At 45.3% G+C, this 24,271-nt stretch overlaps 1 protein-coding gene across 6 annotated transcripts in view; it reads left to right on the top strand.

Annotated features, from left to right (window-relative positions):
• The window catches only part of LOC309703501 (butyrophilin-like protein 2), a 522,068-nt gene that overhangs the window by 315,976 nt on the left and 181,821 nt on the right, over positions 1-24,271 (top strand). For 3 of the 6 annotated variants that reach the window (XM_082528379.1, XM_082528381.1, XM_082528375.1), the window contains exon 3: positions 4,487-4,819. In XM_082528379.1, the coding sequence (XP_082384505.1) occupies positions 4,487-4,819 (333 nt within the window). Of the gene's footprint in view, positions 1-1,349; positions 1,746-3,680; positions 3,825-4,486; positions 4,820-22,439; positions 22,948-24,271 lie in introns of those variants that run through there. The other 3 variants (XM_082528382.1, XM_082528380.1, XM_082528384.1) reach the window with 3 other exon arrangements.

Below are 24,271 nucleotides of genomic sequence, written 5' to 3'. Positions count from 1 at the left end.
CGTCTAACCTGCTCCTCAGAATGACTTTCGGTTTCAGTTCTGCAAAGCCTTCTGCAACTTCCTGTCAACTCCTGCAACTTAGTCTTTCTGAAAGACACACACACTGTTTAAACCTCTGAATACAATATCAATGCTGCAGCTTATATTATTAATGCAATGGTAATGATGATGATTATTTAACTATCCGGTTGTTCAGTCTGACGTCACTAGCCGTGTCTGGGTCTAAACTCCGCTGCAGGTCCATATATCAAACGATCACTGTGGCATTACTGAGAGCTGAAAAACTGTCTAAAGTCTTTCATCTTTAATAAAATGATCAGCGTTCTGCTCTACCAGGTGTAACAATTGAGTTTAACATCCAGGCATCCATGAAAACGGAATTTATGACATTTAACGGGGTTAGAAGTTAGCAGGGAGTTAGCTCGCTAGCTTCTATCTAAATACAATATAGCATGTCCTGACTGCGGGGTTTTGGAAACAAATTCAAACGTACAGCTCTGCTATCACTTGCAGCATAAATGAAGACAGAAAACTAAACAGCAGTGACGTTTGTAAGGTTACTGAAGTTGGGCTAGCTGGTATATAATGATGTGCTACGTGACTGCTAGCGACACAGCTATGTTAGCATAATATGAACAAGCTAACTTTTTTTCCACTCGATAAAAGTTAACGTGAGTGTTCTCGGTGGTCAGGAACAAATGTAATCGCATGGCAGGATGCTGTAAAAGGACCAAACTTCAGCCAGGAGAACAACTGAGATAATCCATCCACAATACGAGGTTAGTCGTTCATATACTGCTGCATGGGCTGGGCTGTAGTTACATCCTAAGGTTTTAAAAACTTAGCTTAAATAAATGATTAGCAGTAATAAAAGCTGAGGGAGGTCAACAGTGATCACTGACTGTTTTAGGAGCTTTTTGAGATTAAATAGAAGAAAATACAAAACATTAAACATGTTAACAACACAAAAGCCATATTAAACGCAGACTACTTTAGACCCGGAAGTAGGATTCATCGCGTCATCACTGAACAACCGGATAGCAGTAAAATAATTTCCCTGCTCCACAGTGTGTGTGTGTGTGTGTGTGTGTGTGTGTGTGTGTGTGTGTGTATGTGTATGTGTGTATGTGTATGTGTATGCGTGTGTGTGTGTGTGTATGTGTGTGTGTGTGTGTATGTGTATGCGTGTGTGTGTGTGTGTGTGTATGTGTGTGTGTGTGTGTGTGTGTGTGTGTATGTGTATGTGTATGTGTGTATGTGTGTGTGTATGTGTATGCGTGTGTGTGTGTGTGTGTGTGTGTGTGTGTGTGTGTGTGTGTGTCTCTGACTGTCTTGTGTCTCCTCTGCAGGGAGAGTTCAGGTCCAGGATCAAACAGGGGACATCAGGAACAGAAGCAGCTCCATTGATCCGACTCCTCTGATGGCTGATCAATCAGTTTGATCTGTGTGTTCTTTGATTATTGATCAGTGATGTCAGAGTGGAGTCAGTGTGATGTTGTTGTTGTGTGTTTGAGACTTTTAGTGTCCATGAAGGTCTCTGCTGCCGTAGATCCTCTGAACTGTGACAGAGGTCTCACTCTGGAGGAAACTCTCAGCACTTTCCAGCAGCTCCTCCATCATGGAGGACGTTCCCTCACTGTAACAGGTGGAGGAGAGAGGAGAAGAAAAATAATAGGAACTAATAGGAATGCAGCAAGTAGACAATCAGAAATGATCAACAGTTGTTCTTGTTGTGGTCATTAAGGGTTTCCTATCAGAAACAGTCAGCAGTCAGAGAAACTGGGAACTCTTTGATCCACAAAACACACGAGCAGACGAGAAGAGACCTCTTGGTGAAGCGGCTCTCCACTCTTTATTTTTCTGGTCTCAGACAGTGTTTCAGACTGAACTCAAAGTGAAGTAAAGGAAACTGACAGAGGTGTAACCTCTCTCAGAGGTGTTCAAGTTTTTTCAGAAGGAAGTACAGAAAAAATATCTGACATTTTAAAAAGATTTAATTTGCTTCAGTGGGTGAAAGTACAAGTTACAGCACTGGACCTCTGTGTGAAATCAACCATCTGTCTTCACACAAAGGATGATTCTGATTGGGCCGTACAGTTTTTATACTGCGACAATAACAAGCATTATTATGTCCATCTTCTTCCAGAACCAACATGGCAGTCTGCTGTATCCCTACGGATCCTTTCTTCGTTCATGTCCAAATTCGCCTCGTATTTGCTCCTTCCTCTGTAAGAAAGAGAAAAGAAAATCACCTTCCTGCCTAGCCTTCATTATTTAATATTATCCTGCTGCTGATTCTAAGATCTAGTTCAGGACATTCTGTTCAGACTCCCTTTGGTCCAGAGAATATCTTTATAACCATTATCTAGTGTGATGTGTAAGCATGCAGCAAAAGGACCCTTAATCACTCTACGTCTGCTCTTCAATATTTCAGCCCAGTCATAGCTCTGGATGAAGCTTTTGACCCTAAAAACACGAATCACCAACTCGATTACAAACGCACGGCATTGTGTATATAAAAATAATAAAACGGCTTTATTTAATCATTTTCAACCCCAACAAGTGTGGCTGTTTAAATAAGCCAGGCTGCTATTTCAGAAAATGCTGACCTGCTGTTTCCAAACCCTCTCTGTGGTTTACAGAAAAATACATTTTCAACATGGACCAAAATCTCTGAGCAATGTGTCATGAAGGCAAATGGCTGTTAAACTCAATCCTTCTGAGGACTCCTTCATCAGTCTGTCATCTACAGTACTGTGGAGATTATTTACATGTTTATGTGATGAAAATAAACTTGTATTATCAATTTTTATTTTTTTGGTATTTTTGGGTAGAATATTAAATACAGAGATGTGATAATATTTGATTGTTTTGCTCTGAGATATGAATTACAGGTGTCTATCCCTTCCATACATGCGAGTGCTGTGGCCCTGACACCATCGTGGTATAAGCACCAATAAAAGTCCACACTCATCTTCATTATTAAGGCCATCTACAAAGTGCAACACCAACAAAACACAATAAAGTTTGGTGACTGTGTTTTTAATGGACGTCTACTTTAAATTACTTCCTCAAAGTGTGTCGAGTTCATCACTGTAAATTTATATATTAGTAAAAATGTTGAGGAAAAAAGCAGGTACTGAGGAACTTTTATATTTTCACGGTAAGAAGAAATTATTTAATAATTCTCCTAATTAAAAAAATTCACATTTTTATTCATCACATCAGAATGATCGATAGGACTAGATGGCCGTGCAGTATAAAGTGATCTGGGAGAAACGCCACTGTATGTGAGTGAAGCAGCAACATGTTTTTGTGGTGTTGCACTTTGGGGAGGGTCCCTGAGCACTTCTCCCACAACCAGCCACACCTGGAGACCAGCGGTATTTTTTTCACATCCACCTTAATGTTGCGTATCAGCCGCTGATGGTTCTCTGATAACCTTTCTTATGTGTTATTGATCCCGGAAGTTCAAATATGTGACATTATTTCAAACTTATGTGGTTCTTTAATTAAATGAAAGGATAAACATGATCCAAACTGAAACCAAATGGAGGCTCTGCTCTTTCCACGGTGACTCATGCACCACCCACGCCCCAGAGAGTTTATCAACTTCAAGTTCAGACTAAGACTCGGAGCATGTTGAACCGGTTTACTGGATCAGAGATTGGGCAGGAAATACTCTCTGTTCGTTAGCAGTGAGGCAGGAATGGCTGAGTGTTAAGATGTGGATTCACTCAGTTATGAGTGGAGTGATCAGGACTCTGTGCTGGCTGTTCTGCTTTGAAGAATGATGAAAAAGTTGCTGCCGTTCCTACTCCTTGGTAAGAAACTCCAAAAATATGGAAAAGTTTCAGAGTTTGGAAACTGCGCATTTCAGACAGGAAGGGTTTACAGCAGCCGTGTAAATGTGTTATTAGTGTTTTGGTGGTTTGTATGAACAGAGTAGCCTTATGAGTGATGGTTTGAGACAGTCTACGACCCATGATAACCTCCTCATAGGAGGTTATATGATTGTGGGAGCCTTCACTGTAAAATATGACAAACTCGAATTAATGTTTTCTGGTGTCCATGGGGACAGTGTAGCCATGACCTCACCAGCTGGTAATGTGCAAAGTACCAAATTGTGAACAAATGCAATGCAAAATTACGAATAAAATGTTTTTGCAGGAATTTCTTCCAATTGAATTGTCATTCCCAAAAAGAGAGAGTCAAACTATATTATTTTATAATTATTATATTGTATTACTGTGTGCAGGACAGACCCAAAAAGAAAAAAATGTACATATGCAGTTCAGTTACCATGACTACTGACGCTCACAGAAAAGTTTTACCCTTGGGGCCTGTGTAGGCTAGAGGTGGGAACCAATACTCACTGTTGGCCTCTGTTCCACATGGAGGCCAGTGTGGTTGTCTGTGGGAAAATCGACCATGCATTGCCCATAGAAATCTCTACAACTGATATTGTGGTTCATTGTTGTCTCAGACCAGCAGGTGGAGGTGAAGGTGGAGGAAGGCTCAGAGTCTGTCATCCTGCCCTGCAAAACAACACCTGACCTGCCTGAGGACACCACAGTGGAGTGGACTCGCTCTGACCCAGAACTCATGGTAGCCCATGTGTATTCAAACAGGAGTGACAACCTTAAGAACCAGGACAACCTTTACTGTGGTCGCACTAAGATGAATGAAGACCTGCTGAGAACTGGAGACCTCAGCCTGACCCTGAAATACCCCACAGAGAGAGACAGTGGAGGATACATCTGCACCATCTACAGGGACAAAGATATCCTGAGACAGAAAGTAGTGCTGCAGGTCAAAGGTCAGTGCTGTAGAAACAGATCATTATTGCAGACATTTTAAGAGATACTTAATATTGATAACATACTTAATATTGAAAGATACTTAATATTGATAACATCTTAACAGATACTCTGACCCGTAACTATCGTGAAATGCTTCGAGTGGAAGTAGACACCTTTCGCACATGCGTGGTGCGGATCAGGTAGTGACATGTACAAGCTGTTCTTCTTCTGTGGTGGTAAACAGCAGGCTGACATGGAAACATGTGCTGACAGTAAATGTTGCAGCAGCTTCAGTAAATGTTCCTCCTTGAGTTGTGCTCAGTCATGTGGTGGAGAGCTTCAGATGTTCAGAGCAGACACATGAGATCTTCATGGTTTTTGTGCTGATGTGTGTGAGACATGGCCGACTGTGGAGGCTCAGGCTGTCTGTTCTTCTGCTCTTCATCCAACATGTCTGGAGCACTTTACAGGATGCTGCAGACTAGTTACCAAAGAACGAGTCAGGAACACATCAGGAACAAACTGAGACACAATCTGACTGAGACTAGAAGACAATGAGGGGACAGGGAGGTCATGTGACCATCACAGCTGCTGCTGATGTCATCATGTTGTGCTTTGTTGTCCTCTCAGTTTACCAGGTGGTGGTAGACTCAGGGATGGAGTCTGTCGTGCTGCCCTGCAAAACCACACTTCGCCTGCCTAAAGACGCTAAAGTGGAGTGGAAGGACAGAGATGACAGGAAGGTCCACGTGTATGAGAACGGCTCTGACCAGCCTGAAGAACAGGACGATGAATACAAGAACCGAACAAAGATGAAAAGAAACTTACTGGAACCTGGAGACCTCAGTCTGACCCTGAAACACCCCACAGATGGAGACCACTCCACCTACATCTGCACCATCTACAACAGGAAGGGAAACATTCTGATGAAGAAAGAAGTGCTGCTCACTGTCAGAGGTCAGTGCTGTAGATACAGGTCAAAGGTCAGAGGTCAGACTCATGATGGTGGTTCAATTCAATTCATCCATCCATCCATCTTCATCCGCTTTATCCGAGGCCGGGTTGCGGGGGCAGCAGCCTAAGCAAAGAGGCCCAGACCTCCCTCTCCCCAGCCACCTCCTCCAGCTTATCCAGGGGAACACCAAGGCGTTCCCAGGCCAGCCGAGAGATATAATCTCTCCAGCGTGTCCTGGGTCTGCCCCGGGGCCTCCTCCCGGTGGGACATGCCTGGAACACCTCACCCAGGAGGTGCCCAGGGGGCATCCTTGTCAGATGCCCGAACCACCTCAGCTGGCTCCTTTCGATGTGGAGCAGCAGCTGCTCTACTCTGAGCCCCTCCCGGATGGCCAAACTTCTCACCCTATCTCTAAGGGAGAGGCCAGCCACCCTTCGCAGGAAGCTCATTTCTGCCGCTTGTAGCCGCGATCTCGTTCTTTCGGTCACTACCCACAGCTCGTGGCCATAGGTGAGGGTAGGAACGTAGATTGACCGGTAAATTGAGAGCTTCGCTTTTACACTCAGCTCCCTCTTCACCACGACGGACCGGTGCAACATCCGCATTACTGCAGCTGCAGCCCCAATCCGTCTGTCGATCTCCGGCTCCCTTCTCCTATCACTCGCGAACAAGACCCCGAGATACTTGAACTCCTCCACTTGGGGCAGGAACTCATCCCCGACCCGGAGTGGGCACTCCACCCTTTTCCGGCTGAGAACCATGGCCTCAGATTTGGAGGTGCTGATACTCATTCCCGCTGCTTCACACTCGGCTGCGAACCGCTCCAGTGCGAGCTGGAGGCCCTCACCCTATGAAGCCAACAGAACCACATCATCCGCAAAAATCAGAGATGAGATTCTGAGGCCACCAAAGCGAAAGCCCTCAGCTGTCATGAATCGCTGTGCGGCAGGCAGGAGTTGGACCCAAATTGCAGGACTCACAGACTCGGGGAGGTGAACTCAAAACACAGCTTTATTTGCTGGCAGGGAAAAAACAGACAAACTAAACTGGGAACAACAAACTAAGCACTCACAGAGAGACACAAGGAGATCCACACAGCATGAGGGACGACGCGACACTGACTCAGAGAAGCACAGGGTTTAAATACACTGGGAAGTAACGAGGGGAATGAGACACAGAAGGAGGGCACAGCTGGGAGAAATCAGGACTGACGAGACAAGCAAAGCAGGACACATTCACATAAGACACGGACCATCAAAGTAAAACAGGAAGTTTCACACAGAGACGCAAACTTGACACAGTGGAGACAGCAACTAAGAAACACAGAGACATAAACCATAAGGCAGAGGACTCTAAGAACCGAGAGACACAGAGGGGAACTCAAACATGCAGACACAGACTACACAGAACAGAGGGGACACAGAGAAACATGAAGGGCAAGGGATCGAAACTAGAAACCATAGAATAACTCACACAAGTACAATATTACAAACATCACAAGGAACTAAAAACGCTGGGTCAGGGGACCCAGGACCATGACATCAGCCACTTGGCTGCGCCTAGAAATCCTGTCCATAAAAATTATGAACAGAACCGGAGACAAAGGGCAGCCCTGGCGGAGCCCATCACCCACCAGGAACGAGTCCGACTTATTGCCGGCAATGCGAACCAAGCTCTTACAACAGTTGTATAGGGATCGAATGGCCCGTAACAATGGGCCAGACACCCCATACTCCCGCAACACCTCCCACAGGACACCCCGAGGGACACGGTCGAATGCCTTCTCCAAGTCCACAAAACACATGTAGACTGGTTGGGCAAACTCCCATGCACCCTCAAGTATCCTCGAGAGGATAAAGAGCTGGTCCAGTGTTCCGCGACCAGGACGAAAACCGCATTGTTCCTCCTGTATCCGAGGTTCGACTAGCGGACGAACTCTCCTTTCCAGCACCCTGGCATAGACTTTCCCAGGGAGGCTGAGGAGTGTGATCCCTCTGTAGTTGGAACACACCCTCGGGTCCCCCTTCTTAAAGATGGGGACAATCACCCCGGTCTGCCAGTCCACAGGTACTGCCCCTGATCTCCACGCAACATTGCAGAGGCGTGTCAACCAGGACAGCCCTACAACGTCCAGAGCCTTCAGGAACTCGGGGCGGACCTCATCAACACCAGGGGCTCTGCCACCAAGGAGTTGTTTAACTGCCTCAGTGACCTCGCCCCCGGAAATTGGCGGGTCATTCCCCTCATCCCCAGACTCTGCTTCCTCCTCGGAAGACGTGTCAGTGGGATTAAGGAGGTCCTCGAAGTATTCCTTCCACCGCCTGACAATTTTCTCAGTCGACGTCAGCAGCGCTCCGCCAGCACTATACACAGTGCAGGTAGAGCACCGCTTTCCCCTCCTGAGACGCCTGACGGTTTGCCAGAATCTCTTCGAGGCAGTCCGAAAGTCTTTTTCCATGGCCTCTCCGAACTCCTCCCACACCCGAGTTTTTGCTTCAGCCACTGCCCGAGCCACATTCCGCTTGGCCTGTCGATACCTGTCGGCTGCCTCCGGAGTCCCACAGGCTAGCCAAGCCCGATAGGACTCCTTCTTCAGCCTGGTGGCTCCCTTCACCTCTGGTGTCCACCATTTGGTTAGGGGATTACCACCACGGCAGGCACCAACCACCTTGCGGCCGCAGCTCAATGCAGCAGCTTCGGCAATGGAGACGCTGAACATGGTCCATTCGGACTCAATGTCCCCAGTCTCCCTCGGAATGCTGTTGAAGCTCTGCCGGAGGTGTGCGTTGAAGATCTCGTGGACTGGGGCCTCTGCTAGACGTTCCCAGCACACCCTCACTACGCGTTTAGGTGCACCAGGTCTGTCCAGCGTCCTCCCCCGCCACCTGATCCAACTCACCACCAGGTGGTGATCAGTTGACAGCTCAGCCCCTCTCTTTACCCGAGTGTCCAGAACATATGGTCGCAGGTCTGGTGATACGATTACAAAATCAATCATCAACCTACGGCCTAGAGCGTCCTGGTGCCACGTGCACTTATGGACACTCTTATGTTCGAACAGGGTGTTCGTTATGGCCAAACTGTGATTAGCACAGGAGTCCAATAACAAAGCACCGCTCGGGTTCAGATCAGGGAGGCCGTTCCTCACAATCACGCCCCTCCAGGTCCCGCTGTCGTTACCCACGTGAACATTGAAGTCTCCCAGCAGGACAACAGAGTCTCCAGGTGGAGCACCTTCCAGCACCCCCCCCCCCCCCCCCCCCCCAGGGACTCTAAGAAGGCTGGGTACTCCGAACTGCCACTCGGCGCATAAGCGCAGATGACAGTCAGGACCCGTTCCCCGACCCTAAGGCACAGGGAACAAACCCTCTCATCCACCGGGAAAAACCCCAACGTACCGGCAGCAAGCCGAGTGGATATTAGAATACCCACCCCAGCCCGCCGCCTCTCACCAGGGGCAACTCCAGACTGAGACAGAGTCCAGCCCCTCTCCAGGAGACTGGTTCCAGAGCCCAAGCCATGCGTAGAGGTGAGCCCGACTATATCTAGCCGGTACCTCTCAACCTCACGCACTAACTCAGGCTCCTTCCCCACCAGAGAGGTGACATTCCATGTCCCTATTGCCAGTCTTGGCAGCCGGGGGTCAGTCCGCCAGGGCCTCCGCTCCTGGCCGCCACCCGGCACACAATGTACCCGACCCCTATGGCGCCTCCTGCGGGTGGTGGGCCTGCGGGAGGATGGGCCCATGTCTCCTCTTCGGGCTGTGCCCGGCCGGGCCCCATGGACTAAGGCCCGGCCACCAGACGCTCGCCCTCGGGCACCCTCCTCGGGCACCCTCCCCGGGCCTGGCTCCAGGGCGGGGCCCCGGTAACCCTATCCCGGGCAGGGTAAACTGTTCCCTCGATATTCTTTTCATAAGGGTCTTCTGAATCGCTCTTTGTCTGGTCCCTCACCCAGGACCAATTTGCCATGGGAGACCCTACCAGGGGGCAAAAGCCCCCAGACAACATAGCCCCTGGGATCCCTGGGACACACAAACCCCTCCACCACGATTAGGTAGCGATTCAAGGAGGAGATTCAATTCAATTCAATTCAATTTTATTTATATAGCGCCAAATCACAACAAAAGTCGCCTCAAGGCGCTTCATAGATACAGAGAAAAACCCAACAATCGTATGACCCCCTATGAGCAAGCACTTTGGCGACAGTGGGAAGGAAAAACTCCCTTTTAACTGGAAGAAACCTCCGGCAGAACCAGGCTCAGGGAGGGGCGGGGCCATCTGCTGCGACCGGTTGGGGTGAGAGAAGGAAGATAGGATAAAGACATGCTGTGGAAGAGAGACAGAGGTTAATAACAGATATGATTCAATGCAGAGAGGTCTATTAACACATAGTGAGTGAGAAAGGTGACTGGAAAGGAAAAACTCAATGCATAATGGGAATTCCCCAGCAGCCTATGTCTATTGCAGCATAACTAAGGGAGGATTCAGGGTCACCTGGTCCAGCCCTAACTATATGCTTTAGCAAAAAGGAAAGTTTGAAGCCTAATCTTAAAAGTAGAGATAGTGTCTGTCTCCTTAATCCAAACTGGAAGCTGGTTCCACAGAAGAGGGGCCTGAAAACTGAAGGCTCTCCCTCCCATTCTACTTTTAAATACTCTAGGAACAACAAGTAGGCCTGCAGAGCGAGAGCGAAGTGCTCTAATAGGGTGATATGGTACTACAAGGTCATTAAGATAAGATGGAGCCTGATTATTTAAGACCTTGTATGTGAGGAGTAGGATTTTGAATTCAATTCTGGATTTAACAGGAAGCCAATGAAAGGAAGCCAAAACAGGAGAAATATGCTCTCTCTTTCTAGTCCCTGTCAGGACTCTTGCTGCAACATTTTGGATTAGCTGAAGGCTTTTCAGCGAGTTTTTTGGACATCCTGATAATGTCAAATCAAATCACTTTTATTGTCACATCACATGTGCAGGTACATTGGTACAGTACATGTGAGTGAAATTCTTGTGTGCGAGCTTCACAAGCAACAGAGTTGTGCAAAATCCAATAACGTAAAACAAGCAAAATATAAGAATGGCTAAATCTGAAACTAATAAATATATGTACAATATATATATATGCATATAGTATATGCATTTCTGGATGTGTATACTAAATATGTTTTCTGTGTGTGTGTGTGTGTGTGTGTGTGTATACATATTTTACAAATTAAATAGAGTAAACAATAAAATAAAATATATAAAAATATACAGAGTTGAGACATGTGCAAAACAGTGGCATTACTGTACAGTACGAAGTGCATAATGTTGAAGTTCCAGTAGTGAAGCTGAGGTGTCTATGAAGTGTTCAGCAGTCTGATGGCCTGGTGAAAGAAGCTGTCTCTCAGTCTGCAGACTGCAATAATGAATTACAGTCGTCCAGCCTGGCAGTAATAAATGCATGAACTAGTTTTTCAGCGTCACTCTGAGACAGGATATTTCTAATTTTAGAGATGTTGCACAAATGGAAGAACGCAGTCTTACATATTTGTTTAATATGTGCGTTGAAGGACATATCCTAGTTCAGTCTCAGTAGCTCCATCCAATAATGTTACAGTGTTAGCGTTTGTGGCTGTTTTGGTTTTTATTTGATTTCCACCCAAATGTAAAAGCTTCATCAGATGAACTGTAGGAGCAAAGTTCATGTGTGAGACTTCATCTGAAAGGTAACATCTTCTAGTTTCTGGACATGTGTTTGTTTAGCATGTGGCTAAAACACAGGCTAAGCTAAGTCAGTTCAAATCTCAGTAAAAACCTTCTTTGGTCCTCATCTATAATCAGTCATATCTGAGTCACAATAACTAGAAGATGATTTCTAGCAGAAGTGTGAAAATCTCCACATCGGCTGGATTATATCTATAGCAGCAAACAGCAACTGATGCACAAAGCTTTGTCTCTGTTAATAAAGTTGGATCAGTTCAAATAGTTTGTTGTTCTGCACTTGAAAGCAGCATATACCGTTAACAAACAAGAGCTTCACAGAGCTTCAGACTATCTCGTGCTCTGTTCCCTAATGTTAGCAAGTTTAGTGACAAGTAAATAATATTTAAAGATTTCCAGGAGGGAAATACTCGTGTGTGATTAATTTGAAGTGTTTCAATATGAGTCAGTGAGTTTAAAAGTAGGGTTAGCATATATGACTGCTAAAAGTGTTAGCACATATGCTATTTGAGCTGTGTAAGTTATTAAGTTTAATGTGGAGAATCTAACAGATCTAAGCATGTGTAGCCCACATTCTGAAAAAAGTTTAAAGGCTCATATTTGTGTCCAAAATGTGAAAACTCTTTGACGGCAGCTTAAACAGGCAACTGTTGTCAGTTTAAAGATGTTTGGTCTTTATTGGATAGTATAGAGAGAGACTGTTTTATTCTGGTCTCATTCACGACAGACTCCAGAATATCTATTTCCTACCCAACGGGGTAGTAAGTTTTATTAACAAGTCATGCGACTCAGATTGGTCCTGTGCCGTGTGCAACAGCAAAATACAGCCTAACAATCCTTACTCGTGTGTCACTCTAAAACGTCCGTGCAGCAACACAATCCATTGTGGAACAAACCATCTTGCAAACAATAATTCACATTATTACATCCCTTCTCTTTTTCTGTTTTTGGAAAAAACAGAAGTCCTTTTTTGTTTTGATTTGTCCTTCTTCTTACTGAGGGAGAAAACAATATGAAACACTCAAAGAATACAAAAGCATTCCACTATTCAAACATGTACATTTCTGCAAGCTGTAGGGAACATCAATTTCCACAGAATACACAACTCGTCCCCTCAAACAATAAAGGCTGTGAAGTCCTCATTATGTAACATAGTCCTTGTACCGAAGTGGTGGAACTACTTTGCAGCCTGACCTTGTCCTGACACCCCCTGATACCTCGTCAGTCTTGATCTGCGCCCACGAGTTTCTGAAGGAGCTGTCACTGACCTGCTCAGTGCCCCAGTGTCTGTCTGTCATGGCATTTTCTTGATCCATCACGCCTGCATGTCTCAGGTGCCTCCGATTCCTCCTCAGGACACTTCCAGAGTCCAACTGAACCTCATAGGACCTCGGGTCAACAGTCCCAATCACCACTCCCCTGCTCCAAGTGGAATGGCGGTCAAAAGGCTGAACTCTGACACTGTCCCCTAGCTTCAAAGAGTCCATGTCTCGTGCTGATCGGTCATAGCACAATTTTTGGCGCTTCTGTTTCATCTCCAACTCCCGCAGGGCTGGAATGACTTTTGGCCTTAGCAGGCTCGTCCTGGTTGGCAAAAGCGTCTGTGTCCTTCTGCTGAGCAGCCTCTGAGCTGGGCTGGTCTCCAGGCCTTGTGATGGTGTGTTGCGATGGTCCAGAATCGCAAGATACGGGTCCTGCCCCGCCATTTTTGCCTTTAGCAGCAGCCTCTTTGCTGTCTTCACTGCTGATTCAGCCTTCCCATTACTCTGAGGGTAACCTGGTGAAGATGTTTTGTGCTGGAAATCCCACAGTCGACTAAATCTCAGAAACTCACCGGACGTATACTGTGGTCCATTATCTGAAACAACAATGTCCGGGATGCCCTGTCTGGCAAAGTGAGCCTTCAACTTTCTAATCACTGTGGTGGACTTAGTGTCCGGGAGATAGTCAATTTCCCAGAAGTTTGAATAGTAGTCCACTGTGATAAGGTAGTCCTTGTTGTCAAGAATAAACAGGTCCGAGCCCACCTTAGCCCATGGTCTAGTCGGGATCTCAGGTGGGACCAAGGTCTCTTTCTGCTGTCTGTAGTCAACTGACCTGCAGATGTCACACTTAGTCACATAAGTCTTAATTTGTTCGTTCACGCCTAACCAATACACACACTCTCTGGCTCTCCTTAGACAACCTTCTACACCTAGGTGTGTCGAGTGTAGTCTAGCTATGATCTCCTGTCTCATGGTAGTCGGGACAACAAGACGTTCACCTCTAAACACAAGTCCATCCTGACTACTCAGTTCATCCTGGAATGAGAAGTATGGTCTGATGTCACCGTCAGTGTCTCTTTTGTCTGCCGGCCAACCTCTGTGAATTGTATCTATGAGGATCTGTAGTGCTTTGTCCTCTTGTGTAGCAGTCCTTATGCTGTTTAGTCTGTCAGGTGAGATGGGTGCATGAGTGACCATGTTAATGCTCTCTATTTCCTCCTCTATGGAGCCCTGTGGTGAGCACTCTGGAAGATATCCCCTACTCAACGTGTCTGCTAATAACATGTCTTTGCCTGGCACATACACCACATCTATGTCATATTTGTGAATGCGCATAAGCATCCTTTGCAACCGTTTGGGTGCACTCAACAGCGGTTTTCTTACAATGGTCTCTAAGAGTTTGTGATCACTGTGTACCACCACTTTACGACCATATGTGTACTGATGAAACTTCTCCATGCTGAAAACTACAGCCAAAAGCTCCTTTTCGATCTGGGCATAACTTTGCTCTGTACGTGTAAGTGCTCTACTCGCAAAAGCCACAGGCTTACCCGTCTGCATGAGTGCTGCACCTAACCCTTTGTCAGAAGCGTCACATTGTACTGTCAGCTCTTCCTCTGGGCAGTAGTATTTCAGGACTGGAGCCTATGCTATAGCCTCTTTCAGTCTCTGAAATGCGTCTTCATGTCGAGTCGTCCAGTTCCACTCACTGTCTTTGTGTGTCAGTTGTCTCAATATGTCGCAGTGGTCAGACAGATGTGGGCAAAACTTTGCTAAGTAGTTCACCATACCTAACAGTCTCTGTACTGCCTTCACGTCTGTAGGTCTGGGCATTTGTTCTATAGAGCTAACCTTCTCTGGGTCTATTTTCAGACTGTTGCATGTCAGCTGATGTCCAATGTACGTAGTTTCCTTCTGTTTAAGTTTAAACTTGTCTGCGTTTAACTTAATGTTTTTCTGCCTGCAACGAGTCAAAAACTGTCTCAGCTTCTCGTCATGGTCACGTACTGCTCCAGCATCTGTGTCCCCCTGACCCGTGATCAGCACATCATCTGCAATGATGTAGATCCCTGCCAGACCATCCAAAGCTTGTGTGAGCTTCCTCTGGAACACTTCCGGAGCTGGACTTATCCCCATTGGGATCCTCAGCCATCTGTAGCGTCCAAACGGAGTCGAAAATGTTGTCAGGTAGCTCGACTCCTCCTCCAGTTTCACGTGCCAGAATCCACTCTTCACGTCGCAGACAGAGAACACTTTAGCCTTTGACAGATCTGGCAAAATGTCCTCAATGGTGGGCAATGGGAAGTGGCTCCGTTGTAGGGCTTTGTTTAAGGGTTTTGGATCTATACACACCCTTAAATCCCCACTCTGCTGTTGGACCACAACCATCCCACTGATCCAGTCTGTGCTGCATTCTACTGGTGTAATGATCCCTCTGTGCTGAAGATCTTGAAGCTCCTTTTTTAACGGCTTTATCATTGCAATAGGGACACGCCGTTTTGGTAACTGCACTGGTTTCACAGTTTCATCCACCTGGAGCCTTAACTCTCCCTCCAAACAGCCATCTCCTGTGAAGACATCGGCATACTCTGCTTTAGGTAGAGTGGTGGCCCCATGATCGGAAGGTCGGGGGTTCGATTCCCCTGAACAGCTACCCTGAGGTACCCCTGAGCAAGGTGCCGTCCCTACACACTGCTCCCCGGGTGCCCAATGGGTGCCCACTGCTTCACTGAGTGAATGGGTTAAATGCAGAGAGGGATTTTCCCCACGGGGACCAATAAAGTACAATTTCTTTTCTTTCTTTTCTTAATCTGATCCATGTTCCACTCATTGGCTGTTGGGTGCTCTGAAGTAATGATGCTGTCCAGTTTCAAGATTTTTTCATTGTGCACTTTTATGAGTTTCATCGCTTCGCTGGCTCTCTTGCCCAGCAGTGGTACTTTACAGTCTTTGTCAACCACTTGAAACTCCAACCGATACAGTTTCTGATTTCTCGGGTTACGTAGCTTAACTTTGCATTTTCCAAACGGCTTTATCTTACTTTTGTTGTACATCATCAACACTGTCTGTGTGTCCTCCAACTGTGTGTTCGGGCTTAGCAGGTAGATTGGCATTACATTACAACTGGCACCACAGTCAATCTGAAAATTTACAATCTCTTTGCCCATCAGCATGCCTGCAAAGAGTTGAGTGCCTCTCACTTTGTCAGTGTTCTTTGTAGTTGAATCATGTGTGTCTGCCTCTGTAACACAGAGAACATCCTCATACTCATCACTCTCACATGCTGTCATGTTGTGTACATTCGTCCTTCTCTTCTGCTCTGAATGTGCCATGCATTTAACTGCAAAGTGGTTTTCTCTGCCACACTTTTTACATTTCTTCCTGTATGCTGGACATTTTTCTTTCTTTTTTTCATGTGTTCTGCCACAAAACTTACAGTCCACTGCGTCGCCGATCCGTTTCTGGCGCGCAGCTCCACGCACAGCATGCACCTCCTCCACTGCAGCTCCCGAAATGGTTTTTGCTGTTTTCCCGTGACAGCTCCGCAACTCTGCAGTGCTGTATGCATGCATCCAGTGTCATGTTTTTCTCACGCAGCAGTCTCTCCCTCAAACTCGGGTTGTTAAGTCCACATACAATCCTGTCACGAATCAGTGAGTCCCTTATTACTCCAAAATTGCACGTTTTTGTCAGCAGCTTTACCTCCGTCACATAGCTGTCGATTGTCTCACTGGCGCCTTGGTTTCTCGTGAAGAACCGACAACGCTCCACAGTTTCATTAACTACAGGATTGCAATGATTGTCAAACTTCTCAATAATGTCCTTAACTGTCCACCGATCTCTCGCCGTGTCACCCATTAGCGTGTCTAGCAGCTCCCTGCCGCTCTCACCAACGAGATAACTGAACAGGCTTACTTTTTTCTGTTCGCCGTCTGAATCCATGGTCAGCTCCACATAGAGTATAAACTCGTCCCTCCAGGTCTTCCATGTCCGTGACAGGTTACTGGAGTCCAATACCAGCGTCGGCGGCGCTTTAAGGCCCTCAATGCCTCGCGGCGGTGCTAACTCGATTAGCCGCTAGTTGCTCACCGCTCCAACAGGCGTCTCCCGGGGTTCCACTCCGGCCGTGCAGCTTACTCCGCTACCTGCTCCGCTATCCGCTCCGCTGCCACCATGTTATATTCTGGTCTCATTCACGACAGACTCCAGAATATCTATTTCCTACCAAAACGGGGTAGTAAGTTTTATTAAGAAGTCATGCGACTCAGATTGGTCCTGTGCCATGTGCAACAGCAACATACAACGGCTGTGTCCCAATTCAGGGTCTGCACGCTTGATGTACGCGCACTACGCGTACTACGTACGGTGCGTACTATAAGTACGAGAAGTGCAGAAGTGAGAGGCTTGTGAAATGGGACGGTCTGGCCTTCGTTGTGCTGTTCAGGTTGCCTAGCAACCATGATACTAACCGCGAGAAACGCGAGATAGTATGACATAAATGAAGGAGAAAAAATGTTTTGTTGGTCATGCATTTTTGTCATGACATCACTTTGATTAGTTGAGTATCTGAGGCTGAGACCAGAGGACTGTAAAACATGATTGTTGGGCTTCATTTCTGTACTGAACAGTCAGTTCAAGAGTAGTTAGTAAATAACAATTAGCTCTTGTTGTTCATGAGACTAAAGTCATCTCACTGTGGTAATGTAAATATAATATGGCCAATGTTATAGTATTGTCAGATTATTATGATATATATATATATATATATGTGTATATATATATATATATATATATATATATATATATATATATATATGTATATATATATATATATATATATATATGTAGAGGCTGAAAGTACAAACATCACTAATGTCATATAACTTTGCCGACATGTGGCCAACAGCAATGTTTTAATTTTTTTCATTATTAAACATTCGCACATAAATAAGTGACATCATGAGTACTTACTATTGACAGTTCACTCTTCGGCCGCTCCCTTCTGCCGTATTTTGCGGCAAAATTATCCACACCCACCACCGCGCTATGAATTGTGGGATATATGGGACCACGAAGCGTGCACCGGATCACGCTTGATATTTGGGGAAATCGACGGCGCATTTGGAGTATGCATTTGAAGTATGCATTTGAAGTACACTTTGAATTGGGACAGCCATCGTCGCGTGGCGGTGACGTAATCGCACTTAAAATGCGTACTTCAAGCGTGCAGACCCTGAATTGGGACACAGCCAACCTAACAATCCTTACTCGTGTGTCACTCTAAAGAGTCCGTGCAGCAACACAATCCATTGTGGAACAAACCATCTTGCAAACAATAATTCACATTATTACAGAGACAGGAAGACAGATTGATTTTCTATTGAATGGACTTTTTCAAATCCAGCTGTAGGCCTGTGTTTGTGAGCTCATTAACAGCTGTTTGTTTAGAGAGACGTGGTCCTCACAGGACAGCCACTACAAACATATGATTTTATAGAATATGATGCATTACTGCAGATTCAACACAATAGAAAGGATTTGAAATGAGCTCAGCCTTAAACATGTGCAGCAGTAATATTGATCCACAGACACTGATGGGAACATTTTTCTGCACAATAAGTACTTTGACTTTTCATACTTTATGTACAATTTGCCAGTACTGCAGTTTTGTGTGTAGTGAGGTGTTTTCATGGTGTTTTCTTGGTGCTTTTACTAAAGGAAGGCTTCTATCAAATTCTTCCACATGTTGTCAAACTGAGCTGTGTGATGAAGTGAGTGTGACAGAAACACTCAGACTGTGTTTCTCTGCTTCATCAAGTCAAATCTGGTCCTCAGAGACTGAATAAAGTCCTGTCCCACTAACAGCAGCTCCAACAGTCTGTTCACTGCTTTCTTCCTGTCAGTCTTCATCTTTCTGCTGCGTCTCCTCTTCACACTGACCACTTTCTATCTAACAGTGAGCTCCCAGTGAAGCAGCAGCATTCAGCCTGTTAGAGTCAACACAAATGTCTCCATCCAAGCTCATGTTGTGCTTTGTTGTCCTCTCAGTCCCCCAGGTGGAGGTGGATTCAGGGGTGGAGTCTGTCCAGCTGCCCTTCAACACCACACTTCACCTGCCTGAAGACGCTAAAGTGGAGTGGATGGACAGAAGCAACAGGAAGGTCCACGTGTATGAGAACGGCTCTGACCAGCCTGAAGAACAGCACCAGATTTACAGAGACCGAACGAAGATGAATGAAGACCTGCTGAAAACTGGAGACCTCAGTCTGACCCTGAAACACCCCACAGATGGAGACAACTGGACCTACACCTGCACCGTCTACAGCAGGGAGGGAAACATGCTGATGAAGAAACAAGTGGAGCTAAAAGTCAGAGGTCAGTGCTGTAGACACAGGGCAAAGGTCAGAGGTCATGCAGGAGTTTATTCTCTAAAAGCTTTTAGTTTGAATCTATTTTCAGTTCATTCAAATAAAATAAATTCTTTGATGTTTTGATCTAAAAGCCAAAAATGTCAGGCGGAGCAACTGTGTGTTTAAATGAACTAAGAAGACCATTAAAATGATCCTAACTTCAAAATAAAAGCCTCTGGCATGATGTGAGTTTGGATCAAATCAATAGTTTTGTTAGTTTAGTCCAAATCAGTGTAAATGTATAAATATCAATAGTTTTAAAGCTGCTGAGATCATTCAAACACTTTGATCCAGTCATTTGGATGTTGTCACATGTCAGGGTGGAGCAGCCATAAATACGAGGCTTTTATTGTGAAAATGCTGAGTGTGATGATCCAGAGGAGCCCATGGGGTGTTTGTGGCTGGATGCAAAGGTTTGTAGCTCTCCTTGTAAAGAGAAACAGCTTGAAGCTACAGAGGAGCGTCTGCAGAAGAAGACAGGGGAAAGAGGAAGAAGCTGAGGCCGCTGGAGAAAAGACAGGAAAAGGAAATCAGCTTCATTTGTTGGAGGCCGTTTGTTCATCACACTGAAATATTCCCACTTTAGAGACAGGAAACAAAGTGAAGTGTGGATTGATGTTTGTCTCCATGATTTGGGCCCTGGAGTCATTTCTTCATCTCCCACTTTAAGACATATTAATGTCAGCCTCACACGTCCCACAGTGGACACATTTCTATTTCTAGATGATATTTGGAGGATGGTCATGTGTTTCTCTGCTGTCACAGCATTCTGCTTAAGGCCTCTGACATCAAGATTCAGTTAAACAACAATTATAACTCAACAATTTGACGTAATGTTAGTTTTCATTAACATTAAATTAAGTTACTGGATTGGCAATCACACTCTATTAATATTACTCATTTTACCCCAGTTACTAAATAAGAAATTAGCATAGAAATAGAAACAGAAGAAAAAGAAATAGAAAAAAATAGAAATAGAAATAAATAGAAAAAATAAAAAAAATATATAAATATAATATATAAATATATCAAAAAATATCAATATATATATAATATAATAAATAAAAAAACTAGAAATAGATAAAGAAAAATAGAAAAAGAAATCGAAAAAAATATGTTGTTGGTTTTACTTAATTCAATAGTGGACAACTGCTCGCTTTAGTTGCGAAGCAAAAACGCTGAAACCGGAGAAATAAACCGTGCGAGGGGAACGATAACGACGACAAGTCTCCCAATCGTTTACTCTTGCTGTCCTGTGAACAACATCGGCGTGGTGTTAATTGTTTGCTGTTTTCGCGATCGCGTCGCGCATGAGGATATCACCAGGTAAACTCGCCACATTTTTAAACATTTTGTTGTTCAACAGCATCACGACTGACGGAGTTTGTTTGAGATAACCTCACAAGTGTCACAGATGACACATTTGGCGTTTTTTTTGCTGGTTTGTCGGTAGCAGCTCCTGAAACGCAAGACTGCCACACATCTGTTCGACCAACGCCAGTTGATCTAAACGCCAGTAGATCTGGAACACCGCCAGCCGAGTTCGCTAAAAGGCCTCTGGTGAACTTCAAAGCATGTTGAGGAGGTAATTTAGCCATTAAAATCAGCTGTGTTGGATTAAGGACACATGTAAAACATGCAAGACAGCGGCCCTCGAGGCCTGGAGTTCCCCACAATATGTTTTTCACCTTGTGGCAGAGTCGTCAAAATGGATGGTTTTACCACTTTCATAATGAGGGGTTATGGAGAAAAAATTGAGTGTTTGGACCCCTTGTGTGACAAATTTAACTTTTTGTTTTAATCTCAGTACTGAAATCACTTTGCCAAATTATTAAAGAGGACTACTGGTCCTAACCAGTCCAATGAGGATCATGTGGATAACTAAATGCATTTTTTAATGTTGCAAAGCCACAATCTACTTATGAAACACTAACCATGAACTCCTGCACCAAGATGCAGAGTACTTTTGACTCCCTTCAAGCATCAATGTCATAATAGAATAGAATAGAATAGAATAGAATAGAATTCAACTTTACTGTCATTGCACATGCACAGGTACAGGGCAACGAAATGCAGTTTGCATCCATCCAGAAGTGCTTTAGCCATGATATAGATATATTACAATATATATTAGCAATAATATAGATATGTAAGTATATTACAGAAATGGGTCTATTATGTTATAATGTACACGGTATGAAGTATGTTGTGAATATTCTATAACTATAAGTATGTACAGGCTGTAGTGAGTACAAGCTATGTACAGGATATGAACAGGATATAAATATGAAAAACTATACAGAATATGAAATAAATAACTTTACAGAAATCTGAGATATACAGTTATACAGAAATGGGAACTATGCAAGTTGTAAACAGTTGTAGGATTAAAAATTATCGAATGTACAGAATGATTATTTACACAGAGCTATACAGTAGTGCAGTTAAGATAAGTGAGGGTGTAGATAGTTTCTACAGAGGCTATATAAAGTGCTAGTGGTTGTGAGTGGTGGTTCAGTCCATGTTATTATTGTGTGTTTGAGGGTACAGTTGTCCATTGTGTGTGTGTGTGTGTAGGTGGTTGTGTGTGTGTGTGTATGTCCAGTCCATGAGTTAACGTGGGTCAGATGTCAGGAGGCAGAGTTCAGGAGTCTGACAGCTGTGGGGAAGAAGCTGTTCCGGTACCTGGTGGTCTTAGTCCGGAGGCTCCTGTAGCGCCTCCCAGAGGGCAGGAGGGTGAATAGTCCATGTGATGGGTGACTGGGGTCTCTGATGATTTTCCCAGCCCTTTTCAGACACCGCTTCCTGTAGATGTCTTTTATGGCAGGAAGTGGTGCTCCGGCGATGCGCTGGGCAGTTTTCACGACCCTCTGCAACGCCTTCCGGTCCGAGGCAGAGCAGTTCCCGTACCAGACTGTTATACAGTTGGTCAGGATGCTCTCGATGGTGCCACGATAGAAGTTCACCAGGATGTCTGAGGACAGGTGGTTCTTCCTCAGAGTCCTCAAGAAGAAGAGGCGCTGGTGAGCCTTCTTGACCAGCTTGGAGCAGTTGGTCGTCCAGGTGAGATCCTCGGAGATGTGGACTCCCAGGAACTTGAAGCTGCTCACACACTCCACAGCCGTCCCCTTAATGTGGATGGGTGGATGTGGGTCAGCATTCCTCCTGTAGTCCACGATGAGCTCCTTGGTCTTCTCGGTGTTAAGCAGCAGGTCGTTTCTGTCGCACCACTCAGCCAGACGATCCACCTCCTCCCTGTAGGCGGCCTCATCGTTGTCACTGATGCCACTAACAGCAGCTCCAACAGTCTGTTCACTGCTTTCTTCCTGTCAGTCTTCATCTTTCTGCTGCGTCTCCTCTTCACACTGACCACTTTCTATCTAACAGTGAGCTCCCAGTGAAGCAGCAGCATTCAGCCTGTTAGAGTCAACACAAATGTCTCCATCCAAGCTCATGTTGTGCTTTGTTGTCCTCTCAGTCCCCCAGGTGGAGGTGGATTCAGGGGTGGAGTTTGTCCAGCTGCCCTTAAACACCACACTTCACCTGCCTGAAGACGCTAAAGTGGAGTGGATGGGCGATACCATATATGACAGGAAGGTCCACGTGTATGAGAACGGCTCTGACCAGCCTGAAGAACAGCACCAGCGTTACAGAGACCGAACGAAGATGAATGAAGACCTGCTGAAAACTGGAGACCTCAGTCTGACCCTGAAACACCCCACAGATGGAGACAACTGGACCTACACCTGCACCGTCTACAGCAGGGAGGGAAACATCCTGCTGAAGAGACAAGTGGAGCTGAAAGTCAGAGGTCAGTGCTGTAGATACAGGTCAAAGGTCAGAGGTCATGTAGGAGTTTATTCTCTAAAAGCTTTTAGTTTGAATCTATTTTCAGTTCATTCAAATAAAATAAATTCTTTGATGTTTTGATCTAAAAGCCAAAAATGTCAGGCGGAGCAACTGTGTGTTTAAATGAACTAAGAAGAGCATTAAAATGATCCTACCTTCAAAATAAAAGCCTCTGGCATGATTTGAGTTGTGTGATTGAGAGTGAATGAAAGTGAGTGATGGAGGCAGCAGGAAACTAACAGGCTGTTTGTTCTGAGAGGTCACATGACTGTTGTTCTCAGCAGAGTCTGATGATTTGATGAGACCATGAGAGCGGCTTCAGTTCCTCATCAGAAAGAGTCTGACAGAAGCTCCTCCCTCTGTACCCCAGTAGACTTCTATTAGACTGCTCCAGATTCCTGAGAGTTCACACAGAAAACTTTACAAACAGCCAAAGAAAAACTATTGAAAAGCTTCAAGATCACAAAGAGCTCTTTCACAGCACATATGAGCCATTAAGAAGTGCACATTTGTGTTTCCCACAGTCCATCATCCAATAATATCAAAGGACAAACTGTGAGGTAAAAAGCCTTCAGCTCTTTTTGAAGGAAGCAAAAAGACTTTGGTCCTGAGAGATGGTTCAAAACACAACTCAGACCTACCAAAGTATTATTTGTGCCAAACACATGAAGCCTTCAACTTTGTATGTGTCCAGTCAGTGTGGCAATAGAAGTCACTGTGAGGATTTTCAATGTGCTGTCAAAGAGCATCCAAACAATCAGGTGAGGATGAAGAGAATTAGTGTGGATGGACAGAAAATCCATATCCAGTGTGATTTAGGAGCAGCTCATATATAATGAGTGAAATGAAAGAAGAGCACAGACAGGAAGAACATGAGTGAGCAGACATTTTGGAGCTGCTGATCCACACAGGGCTGGATGGAAGGAGTGGGAGTCCATGATGGCTCAAAGTCTCTGATCTAACTGTTCCTGAGCCTCTCCCCCTGCCTCCTCTTTGGATCTTCTCCTCCTCTTCTTCCTTATCTGCCTCCTCCACCACTGCTCTCTCCTCCCTCATCTCCTCCTCAGCTGAACTGAAGTCAGGGCTGTAACATGAGGAAACGTGCAGAAATGACTGAGTCAGCATGTTGTTGAAGTGAGTTGAGTGATGGTGAGCAGATTAGATGTGCGAGCCTCCCTGTAGACAAAAGCAGATCTTCTCCAGAGTTTCCCACCTCATGTTTTCCTGTGTCACAGCTGATTGTCACATCCTGGCTGTCACTAAATGAGTGGTCCAAAGGTGGAAGG

Source organism: Aulonocara stuartgranti (assembly GCF_965226115.1).
Source record: "Aulonocara stuartgranti genome assembly, chromosome: 3".
In the NCBI taxonomy this organism is placed as follows: Eukaryota; Metazoa; Chordata; class Actinopteri; order Cichliformes; family Cichlidae; genus Aulonocara; species Aulonocara stuartgranti.
This window is presented reverse-complemented; position numbering and strand designations above follow the sequence as displayed.